This window comes from Chelonoidis abingdonii, chromosome 3, assembly GCF_003597395.2.
Source record: "Chelonoidis abingdonii isolate Lonesome George chromosome 3, CheloAbing_2.0, whole genome shotgun sequence".
Lineage (NCBI taxonomy): Eukaryota > Metazoa > Chordata > Testudines > Testudinidae > Chelonoidis > Chelonoidis abingdonii.
Window position 1 is genome coordinate 125,111,668 of NC_133771.1, and position 12,108 is coordinate 125,123,775.

The following is a 12,108-nucleotide window of genomic DNA, read 5'->3' on the forward strand; positions in this document are numbered from 1 at the left end:
TAAGCTGGTACATTAGTAATGAAAACTGGGTTCACAGTCACCTTTCCTTTTAAGTCTCCCATTGCTGGGCAAAGGCCCACACATATAATGGACTGACTGAGTAGTGATATTAAATCTCATCCTTCAGGATTTAAGCCAATCTAATTATTAGGGGTTAGGACAAGTAAGTGTGTGTGTGTGGGGGGGGAGATGATCACACATCTGCCTAATGTAGGGTTTCTTGCCCCTTCCCCTAAGGCGTCTGTTGCTGGACCCTACTGGAGACAGGATACTCAACTGGATGGATCCTGGGTCTGGCAAGTCTTAAGTTCCTAGTCAGTTTCACTGTTTCTACACACAGAATGCAAAGTCAACAAAATGAAAGAGCAGGAAAATAATCTCTCTCTAATCTTAGCTGTCACTTGCTACAGCATAAGGTAAACCCCCATCACACCATACACACAGTCTGAAGGTTTTAAGAGGATGATATCCCTTTACTGTAGTTTATTATAGATTTTTAAAAAATAAATACTAACTTTCTTTTTCTTAATTCATATAGAAAGCCTGCTTCTAGTCATTGCCTTGTTACAATTGCCCCTTACATTGTGCTGTTGGGGAGTCCTTGAGAGCCAACTTCTGCATGGACTATGGCAAGATGTTGGTAGACTATAGCTTTATTCTGTACAGCAGCTATTGTCACAGAGCAGAGTGCCTCAGGAACCAGAAAAGATTCAGGTGTGGGCGTTTTAAAATAAAGATCAGTTTAAGTTTCAACCCCACCCCTTCAAAACATAAAAACCCAACAATCTCTCAATGCAGCTTTTCAATTACACATAGCTGAGTTTTGCTGTTCACCTGCAGCCAGAGTTAACTGGTTTCTGAGGGGGAACTGATCCCCAACTCTTGTTCTTTTTAATTGTTTAATGAGAGATGCGAAGAGTTGCTGGAACAGAGTATCATGATGGGATATATGAGACTTTAAATGAGATCTTCTCAAGACCTTGTTCTATATTGGGGTAAATGCTGAGAGGGCTGGGGAGGTCCATGTGTCTATGGAGAATGTATGTTAACGTAATCCAAAGCAGACACTTATTTTTAATTTCCCTCATTTCAGTGTGAGATTTGCAAGACCTTGCTACTTTTCCAGCAAGGGACACTGCAAGACCATGTCAGATTAAAGAGTTTTCTGTCCCAGCATACTATTTCATTGGTATTTTGTCCCAGTCATATGGAAGACTGTTAAAAAGAACAGTAGGCAGGCGTGGGAGAGAAAGGTACTCCTAGGAATTTTGGTAGATGCGGTAAGTCATTTTAAGAGGTAGCAGCCAACACTACTTTGCCACTCCTGTTATTTTTTAAACTTGTTTCAAGCTTATCATTTTTCACATCAAAGTCCAATTGTAGCTAAGAAATCTTGAGACTTTTCTGCCATTTATGCAAAAGCTAGCTATATTTAGTATACCACCACCTCGCTTGATTGTATTTCTATGGATATACCATCTTGAAATACAGAGTTAGATACTTGAAGCATCTTAAAACAAATCACTTCTGCCTGAAATATTTGACTTGCACCTATAGCAGGCAACACTAAAGATTGAGGATAAGATTTTTCAGTAGTTCCTAAATCATTTTTGAAAGTCAGACTTTGGAACTTTTGAAAGTTATACCCTGAAAGATTGAAGTAAATACATTCTCCCCCTTCCTGCTGCAACCCTCCTCTATTCTCTGGGTAGCAAATCAAGCCAGATCTATGGGTAGTTACTGTAGCTAGGTCATACAACTAAATGCTGCTTCAATTAAAAGTTATTTTATTGGAGATTTGTCAAACAGTCTATAGATTTCAAATCTAGCCCAGGTCTGTAGTGATCAAAAGAAATTAAAACTGCGTCATTCTTACAATAAAATGCGATATTGCAAGTTAGCTTTCAAGTACAGCAGCGACTGCAAGTCAGACCAGAACAAAAGCTACTCAGACTATCTTTTCTATAAAAAGGGAATCCGCACAGTTCCCACAAGACTGAGTTGGCTCTGGCCAGCTCGTCTGAAATGTCATTCAAAGTGTGTTGACAACATTTGTACAAAGAATGCATGCTATTCAGCCAGTTCTGCCTACTTAAGCTGAAAGACAGACTACACAGCCTTTTGTTAAAAGGACCAGTAGAGGAGCAAAGAAAAACTGTTTGACCCAACTCATTCAACATTTTCTAAGAGACGTTAAGCTAATCTTGCCATTTTTGTGTACAGTTTTAGTCTCTTTCCAGGCAATATTAATGCTCTGTTGGCATACAGGAGTCTTTATGATTACAAAGAAGTTCTCCTTCAAGCTAGAGCTGTGAATTCATCTCTCAAATATACAGAAGTACAGCTAGGTCTTTGTGAAAAGCAAGCCTCGGATAGATTAGGCCATTCTTGGCCTATTTCTGTTCTACCCAATCAATAAGAACTCTTGGGTATTACATGCGCAAAAAGAAGGTAAGGTTTACAAAAATGCCACTTGCCTCAATCCAATCATTGCCTTGTTCTGAGCCATAGCAGTCCCACCTCCCACTAGTGACATCAGAGATGAGCTCATGCTGTTTCTTTTAAGCATATCCTCGGAGCAACAGCAAGAGAAAACAGTTTGGCTGCCCATGTTCTTCAGTCCCTAAGACCTTTGTGTCTTGAAGAACCCACTGACACCAATGGCCAGCCTCTTTGCTTTGTCCTAATGCACAGGGTGGATATGCCCTGTAAAAAGCGGTTACACTTACTATGCAAAATGCCTGACTCTTCAGGGGTCCTGTTACTCTGCAGCCAACTCATAACATCTGTCCCTCAGTTTCTTCCTTGCTTCCCCATCTGTACAATATGGTGATAATACCTGCCTTTGGCAATTGCCTTAAGACTTGAATCAAGAGGTGTTACTGTAGAAGTCCAAGGTATTACTGCAATTCATGTGTGCAATATTTTAACCCAGATATTTAAAAAGATACCTGATAGAAGTAAGCATGTTCATCTTATTTATATAAACAGTAGAACTTCAGAGTTACAAACACATTGGCAATGGAGGCTGTAACTCTGAACAAAAGGTTATGGATGTTCTTTCAAAAGTTTACAACCAAACATTGACTTAATACAACTTCACTGTGCAGAAGAAAAATGCTGCTTTTAACCATCTTAATTTAAATGAAACAAGCACAGAAACCTTTCCTTACCTTGTGAAATCTATTTTTTTAAAAAACTTTTCCTTTTTTTAGTAGTTTACATTTAACAACGTACTGTATTCGCTTTTTTATTTCCATCTCTGCTGCTGCCTGATTGCATACTTTCGATTCCAAATGAGCTAATGTGATTGACCGGTCAGTTTGTAACTCTGGTGTTCATAACTGATGTTCTACTGTATATTCAGTTATTAAAAGAATTCTCCTTAACACACAACCCTGATATTGTCATGTAGACCTATATTAGGTTGACTTACAGTCACTGCAGTAATTACTGTGGCGTTCATATCCACACTACTCTCCTTCTGTCAGTAGTGCACATTCCACCAACCTAAAACGGACAGTGTGGGGAGCCTAGGCAGCACTTGTGCTCTGGTGTGGAGTGCGGAGCCAGGACCTTGGAGGGAGGAAGATTTTCTTGTCAATTTCACAGCTCTAGCCTGGAGCCGTGAAATTGACAAGACAGACAGCCAACAGCTGACATAAGTAAAGCAGCATCCACATGGACACTGTCACCCTAACTATACTAATATAAGCCCTACGCCTCTCATGGAGGTAGAGTTAGGCCTTGTCTACACTAAAGTTTTGTTGGCAAAAGCTGCCTTTTGCTAACAAAACAGGAGAGACGTACACACTACAAAGCTACTTTTGGTGGCAAAACTCTGCTGTTTTTCCAACAAAATAAAACCACGTCAACGAGAGGCATAAAGCTTTTTGCAGCAAAGTCAAAGTGACAAAGCATCAGAGTAGACACTGCTGTTTGTTTTGTTCACATAAGTGGCTTGCACCAGTATACCATAATGCCTGCTGTAACCGCTCTGCTCACTGTTTTGATCTCTGCTAGCCTGCAGGCATGAGCGCCTCCCCTTTCAAAGCTACCTGAAGTATCTGACAGCTGAGCATGCAGCTCCATTTTGAGAACAAAAAGCGAATAGTTAACATGGTATGCTCCTATTCTGCCCTGCATTGGTGGGGAAGGGATGGGGGCCAGCGGGGGGAGACACTGCTGTGCTGCTTTGACATCCCTCACACTGAGAGCTCACAGAGCTGCCTGCTCAGGATGCGGAGCTGAGGAGGCTGTGGGAGAACTGAGGGAATCACAGTACCACAGACAAGCAGGCAGAGCGAGCTGCTTTGGGAGAGACTGCTGTGCCACCAGGGTCCAATGTGGGGGGAAGTGTCCCTCTCCCTCTCCCTCTGCCTCAGGATAAGTCGGTCAGCCTGCTGTCTCCCCCACCCCAGACACACCGCTCTCCTCTCCCTCCCCACACACACTTCAGTTGTCAACGGCTTTTTCAACCTAGTAGGATGTCCCTGGAGAAACCTGCATCACATGATGCTATACATGCCCCATGAGGCATTGCAAACCCTTCCCAAAGCACCCTGCAGCCAGTTGCACAATGGGATAGCTACCAAAGTGCACTGCTCTGTGTCAAATGCAAGAACTGCTAGTGAGGATGCCCTCTGCCAATAGTGTGGACATGCAACAGCAGTTTTAATTAAAGCGGAATAACTTTTGCTGACAAAACTTTGTGGTGTAGACAAGGCCCTATTATGTTAGTGTAGAAGGGCACTTATATTGGAGGGAGCAAGGCTGTAGTGTGTACAATGATATAGTTAGGTTGACATAAGCTGCCCTATGTTGATCTAATAGTGTACTGTAGCTCAGGGCTCATTCTACAGTATGTCCTTCTACATCAGTAGAAGGACAAAAGTCACTAATCTAGACAAGACATTACCCACATGAAAGAGTTTTAAACAGCTCATTCTTTACAGGACAGCACATCAGCAATGGAAGAAACCAGCAAGGTGGCACAGTGAAACCTTTCTGGCACACTCTACTATACCTCTGGCACCCAGAGAATGGAACTCATTATAAACGGAAAGATTCATAATCACTTGGAAATGGGCTTCACTAGAGAAATGTGGACCCCGGGGATACTAATCACCCTCTCATATACCCTTTGGAATATAAGCCATTAAAGTCATTACCATTGCCCCTTCATTCCAGGCTGTTATTGTCTCCTTCCCTTTGTAATCCCCTAGCAGGGACAGATGCTCAATATTTAAAGTCTCAGAGTGAGATTAATAATTATTAAAATGTCTGAGTAATTTCGTAAGATAATGCAACCTCACAGAAAGTGCACTGAGTTCTAGCAGAGGCTCATTAGGGGAGTGATTATGTTCACAAATTTGTGTTTATTGTGTTCACCATACTGAGAGGACAACCCATGATGGTCTCTGCTGGAGAGAATAAGGCAAATATCAAGAGCGGTAAAGGCTGAGTGAATGCACTGGTGGATATTTAGCAAATAAATGGTATGTTTGTCAGTTATCTTGAACATAAAAAAATAGTGGCCAATTTATTTATTTATTTTTTTTTAAAGGATCTTTGCTTATTTATTGTGGTTAAGTCCAAAGGCAACAGTCAGGCTTTAGAATACCCCATTCTGATAGTCCCTGTACAAAGTCAGAAAAGAAATGGTTCATGACTGAAGAGTGTACAATCTAAAATGGTTTCACACACACATGCACAACTGACCTGGTCAAATAGCTGTTTGCCTGTAGTGTTGGGCTGGATGGCAAACTCCAGCTCCGCATCCATAGTGGTAACTCGAACATTGAGCTGAAGAGAAAATAAGTACAGTGATTTAAAAAATATTGAAAAACCATACAGCCAGTGTGAACTATATGTATATTTCATAGAACCAGTACTGTACATGTTTTAAAGCATTATTTCCAGTAAAAAAAATTCTTAAAAGCACCGTAGGCATCTTCACCTCACTGAGGATGAGCATTAACAATGGCTCCAGTCTCTCGCTCTCTCTTTATTTTTAAGAGACTATTTACATTTTAGCGTGTTCCTGAATTAGAGTTTTGTGTGATAACATAGACAAAGTTAATTAAGGGCACTGACTTATCCAGATTGCTCCACAGGTTGTGTTACTCAGCTTGGAATTAGATTGGACTTCTGGTTAAATGAGAAAGCATTTTAGTGTTGATTGCTTCTGACCACAGCACATGGTGAGCAAGGACTGCACACTGCATTTAAAACACCCCTTAATCCTAAAAGAATGTCATAATGACCAAATTAAATTTAGTAGTTTAAATTCAGCTCCCCTTTACGCTAGAGCTAGATTTAACATAAGGTTTTAAAGGTAAAAGGCAGTTGATTATTCTTCCAAGCCAATCAGTATTAATCCAATAAACATCAATTATTATGCTTATAACTGATCTACTGAGCATGTAACAAGGCATTAAGGGAGGTTTAAGAACACTGTGGAACAAATATTTTAATAATAAATCTGATTGTGTTTATTTCAAAGGCAAAAGGAGAAAGGTGATCAAGTGTATAAAATAGAAAGGTTAGTACTGTATGCAGAACACTAGAGATATTCTACTAGTAACAAAGAAATTGTCTATTAATTAAAAAAAAACAAAACAAAAACAGGAAAGCAGCAACCAAGACTGCAGGAAGTATCATAAGGAGCAGCACAGTAATGGCAACTCAGAAAAGGATTATCTGAAGGTCTGATACAACAATACTGTCACCTAAAAAGTATTTTCCTCAGGAAGACTCCTTCCTCCACCCCCAGGGTTGCAACATAAATATTGGTAAGGGAGAGGTAATAAACCGTGAGAACAAGAACTTGAAACCAGAGACAGTTTTGCTACACAAGATGAAGGAAAGGTGATGCAATGCTCTCCTCTTCCTTCTTTGTTCATAGACTCAGACTTTAAGGTCAGAAGAGACCATTATGATCATCTAGTCTGACCTCCTGCACAATGCTGGCCACAGAATCTCACCCATCCACTTTTATAACAACCCCCTAACTTATGTCTGAGTTGTTGAAGTCCTCAAATTGCAGTTCCTGGGGTCTGCAGACTATCTAATTTCCAAAGGGGCCCCTGCTGCCATTCAAAATTTTTTTTAGAGGTCCGCAAATGAAAAAAGTTTGAGAATCACTGTTCCACCATTTGCTTCCTGTATAATTTGCATTTCTAAAATAATGCAAGGATATTTTTTATTTACTGGCTACATATTGTACAGCTTGGTATATTTTTCCTCCTCCTTAGGGTGAAAAGATGGACACGTCATTTTACAAATGTAACACTACAGAAAACAAAACTAACAGATCAGAAAAGTCTGATATAGGTGAGAAACTTGTATACCAGTGACATTTAAAAATATTTTTAGACTGGAATTAAGAGGTAGAAGAGAAATATCTGTCCTTTTGCACAGTGTTTCAAGTTTAAATAGCTTTCATTACTTAAAAATAATGTAGATACTGGCGACCACCCTTGAAAATTATAATTTATATACAAAACTACACTTACATCAACTGTAAAATATTGCAGCAAAGAGTCCTGTGACACTTTATAGACTAACAGATGTTTTGGAGCATGAGCTTTCGTGGGTGAATACCCACTTCGTCATGCTCCAAAACGTCTGTTAGTCTATAAGGTGCCACAAGACTCTTTGCTGTTTTTACAGATCCAGACTAACATGGCTACCCCTCTGATACTTGTAAAATATTGGCAATACTAATTTTAATGTATTTAATTACAAAATGGAATATAAGACACTTTCAGTGAGTTACATAGGCTCCAAGAGTCATTAAAATAAGTTATTAAAAAAAATCTCTTCATTCCTTCTTTTCAGTTATTTACTTATTGGAGAATCAACAGCTGCCAAACCCCAGAAGCTGTCTGCTAGATGACTCAGTGCCTTTAAGGATTTGTTCATATAAAAGGATATTGTTTAAAAACAGTCAAGCACGAGAGAATTTTGCAGGTTCTAGATTTCTTTTCAACTGAATCTAAACTCTTATAAAAACTTCTTTTCCATCCTAGCTTTAGTATTTGCAGAATTCTGCAATGCTTTAAAATGTGAGACAGTACTCAATTTCCATGCTTAAAAAAAAAAAAAAAAAAAAAAAAAAAAAGTCTTCCTATCAAAAGGGAAGGATTTTCCAACTCATCAATGTGTGCTGGGGTACCTAAGGGGAGGGGGGGCGGGGGGCACTGAAAGCTGGAAAAAAAAAAAAGCTCTATTTAGAAATGGTAAGACCAAGATTTGAAGATCTAACCCCTGCCAATTAAGAAATCTTCTTGCCCATTCCCTGCAACACAGGAAAGTCAGATAATATATTATATACTAATCTCTCCCCACACCCTTTAAGGAATGCATACATTCCTAATCCTTACATACAATACAAAGCTGCAGTTCCTTTAGATTCTTTACACCTTTGGCTGAAAGCCACATTATGGGGTAAAGTACATTTTTTGCAGACATTTTAGGGAGTCTGAAAGGATATTTTCCCTACCACTATAGAAATGAATCCTACTGCCTTCCTATACATGGCATTCCAACTGACACCAAGATACACTTCTTGCTTTAGTAGCAACTAGCACATCATTACTGTATGAGTGGAGGGAATATTAAGAGTTCTTTAGCTCCCTAGTTTGAAAGGATATCAAAGATTAAGTACTCGAATAGTGAGATATCCTCCTGGTTATACTTAATTTTTAAGAAGCTACAGAAACAGCCACACGATCAACTACTGTTTATAAAGGTCCCACATCTCATTTATTTTTAGTTGTTTGAACAGGGGTTACCTGTAAAAACATAGGGCAAAACTGTTAACACGTAAACTATCTGCTCTCTGTTGTAGTGGGCTATACCGTAATGCTAAACATGTATTGGACTGGCTTCCTGGTTCATCCAAATATTAATTTTCCCTAGACTGAGACAATGAAGCGACTCAGACTAGGTTAGTGAACCCTCTCAGTGTGCATTTCAAAAAAGGTTCATGATCAACTAAGGGTAAGTCTATACTACTCACCGGATCAACAGGTAGTGTTTGATGTATCGAGGATCGATTTATCGTGTCTTGTCTGCACGTGATAAATCAATCCGCTAGTCGACGCCCGTACTCCACCGTGGCAGGAGGAGTAAGTGGAGTCGTCACCGTGAGGACGGCCAAGTAAGTCGAACTAAGACACTTCAGCTACGCTATTTGCATAGCTGAAGTCAAAGTTGCGTACCTTAGTTTGAACCCTTCGCTAGTGTAGCCCAGGCCTATGCGGCCAGCAGAGCTAAGGAAGAACTTGGCTCTGGGGCCTGGATCTCGGTCAGTGCCAAAAAGGTCAGACAAGGACTCCTTGTTGATCTCTAGAAAGAGAAACATTATGCTTTCAGTTGTCCACTGTACTTTCAAGGATCTGTGGCCTTCCTGGTAAGGCTACAGAGTCTTCCATCTAAGAGGTCTCCCCGCACTTCCTGTCTCCCAATAAGCCTTACTCTAAACAAGAACTCTGTGGTCCGTCTAAAAGCTGATTCTGGGATATTCACACGAGACATGGTACAAGTTTTTGGTCTCTGAGGCAAGGTAACAAAAGGAGGTAACTAGAGTCTAAGCCTCCTTGAGACCCTTGGTAGGAGTCAGGGATTACAACGTTCCCTCCCTCTCCCACCCCCCATAAGGTGAAGTCAATGCCAGAGCTGTAATCAGCAAGGCCTATAAGAAAGTAGTGGCCACAGATGAGAGACAAAGCAAACAGGCTGACAATCTAAATTGCATAGGTACAGACAACTGGAGAAGATGTTATGGTGGGAGCAGACAAACTGGTACTCTATCAGCAACAGAAACCTCAGCAGAAGAGAGTTAAGGAGGAAGCCTGATGCATAAGAGGGAGACTTCCAAAGGGAAGTCATCTCTGCATGACAGCACGACAGCTCACCATTTATGACATCACTAGTAAATCTTGGCATTATCCCAAAACTGAAATTTGGCCTTTAGCGAAGAGAAAAACCCACCAATATAGTACAAGCTCAGACAAGTGAAGAGATAATGTGTGCGCTACACAGTGTCTGAAATATTTACATTTTAGCATATACAAATGCTAAAACAGTAAGACGCTGTCTTTCCACATTTAGGCCCCCATTCTGCAAACACTTACGCACATTGAGTAGGTTATTCACATGCATAGAATTAAGTAGGCATTATATGTTACATATACATATATATGTATTTATGTTTACAGGATCAGGGCCTTAAACAAATGTATTAAATATTTTGTGTTGTGTTTTCATATATAGAAGTTAAAAACAAAAAAAACCACACCCCTAAAACACATGGCCTGGTCTGTGCAGAGACACTCGTGTGCGCTCGGAGTGGAAAAGATGAGGAGAATGAACACACCCCATCCCAGAGCCAGAGAGAACTGTGCAAGTGATGAACTATATAATCATCTCTTCTCTTAGCTTTTCAGCATGATCATAAAATAAGTTTACACCCAGCCTTGAGTAAAACTGTTCAGGTTTAAGATCAGCTTTTACAAGCCTCATCTACTGGACTATGGAATACTAGGCCTATGATTTAGACTTGAACAATGTCTGCTCTGAACAACCTACTTGTTATTGGGACAGAAAAGTGGAAGTATGAAGAAAGGTTTCATTCAGGCCCACCCATAAATAAGGCTGTTCTGTTCCTACCTACTTAATCCAGTTTCAGATCAGCAGTATCTTTTTAAGTAGGGCCCTACCAAATTCAAGGTCCATTTTGATCAATATCATGGTCATAGGATTTTAAAAATCGTAAATTTCACAATCTCAGCTATTTAAATCTAAAATTTCACAGTGTTGTAATTGTAGGGGTCCTGACCCAAAAAGGAGTTGTGAGGACTGGTGGTGGGGGGGGGGGAGACAAGGGGTATTGTGAGGTTATTGGGGTGGGGGGTTCCAGTATTGCTACTCTTACTTCAGAGCTGGGCAGCTGGAGAGCAACGGCTGCTGGCTGGGAGCCTAGCTCTGATGACAGAGCTGCTGCCAGCAGCAACACAGAAGTTGTGGTATGGTATTGCCACCCTTAATTCTGCCCGGAGAGCTGGGCCCTTCGTAAGCAGCCGCTGCTCTCTGGCTGCCCAGCTCTGAAGGTAGCAGCACAGAAATAAGGGTGGCACAGTGTGGTACTGCACTCTCACATCTGTGCTGCTGCGGGGGGGGCGCTGCCTTCAGCGCTTGGCTACAGCTGCAGCTCTCCGGCCACCCAGCCTTGAAGGCAGCACAGAAGTAAGGGTGGCAATACCACAATCCCCCTGCAACTCCCTTTTGGGTCAGGATCCACAATTTGCTGGTTTCCCCCATGAAATCTATGTAGTATAGGTTAAAGACTAGATTTCATGAAGGGAGACCAGATTTCATGGTCCATGACGCATTTTTTATGGCCATGAATTTCATAGGGCCCTATTTAGAAGTAAATCTTGTAATAGAAGCTGTGGTAGTTTCAATAGGATCCTTTTGTTTTCCAGGTAACCTGTTAATCATAAGCGTCTTATAAAGCATTAATGTTTTGTTTTTTTAAAAAGCCATATCCTAGGGCAAGATATCATCTTTTAACAGAAGGGTGTTACACTCAAGTTCAATTTTAAAAAGGAATTTGTATGAAAAAATTCCCATAAATCCTGCAACACAATCAGTGGTATGATCCATCTCTTCTATTTGCCTATTTCTGGCCACAGTTAATTCCAAGAAGACACCCATCTTAAAATTGGGCCAGTTTAACCACTGTACAGCCAATTGTTGTATGCTGTACCCAGAGGGGAGGAGGAAAAAACCAACCAACCAAAAAATCCACACTAATAGTCATCTTACACTCTGATGCATGAGATACTTTACATTCGAAACACTTTGATTTTATAAATTACAAGACCATAAAGTTAGGCAACACACTTATTTCTTTCCTTCAGCAGTAAATTCCATAGGATACAGGGCAATAGTTTAACCACCAGTAAAACATAAGTACATTATACAGAGCAACTCCTTGTCAGATGATGGGAAGGACTTGACAGCCCTAGTAAAAACTGATAAGAGATTAAAAAAAACTAATTGTGATTAGCTGCTCTGTTAAACAATAGAATACCATTA

General features: G+C 40.4%; 1 protein-coding gene across 2 annotated transcripts in view; it reads right to left on the bottom strand.

The window, feature by feature from the left end:
- The window catches only part of EZR (ezrin), a 705,905-nt gene that overhangs the window by 24,990 nt on the left and 668,807 nt on the right, over positions 1 to 12,108 (bottom strand). For both annotated transcript variants that reach the window (XM_075064085.1, XM_032793255.2), the window contains exon 3: positions 5,722 to 5,805. In XM_075064085.1, coding sequence (XP_074920186.1) covers positions 5,722 to 5,805 — 84 coding nt within the window. The remainder of the gene's footprint in view (positions 1 to 5,721; positions 5,806 to 12,108) is intronic.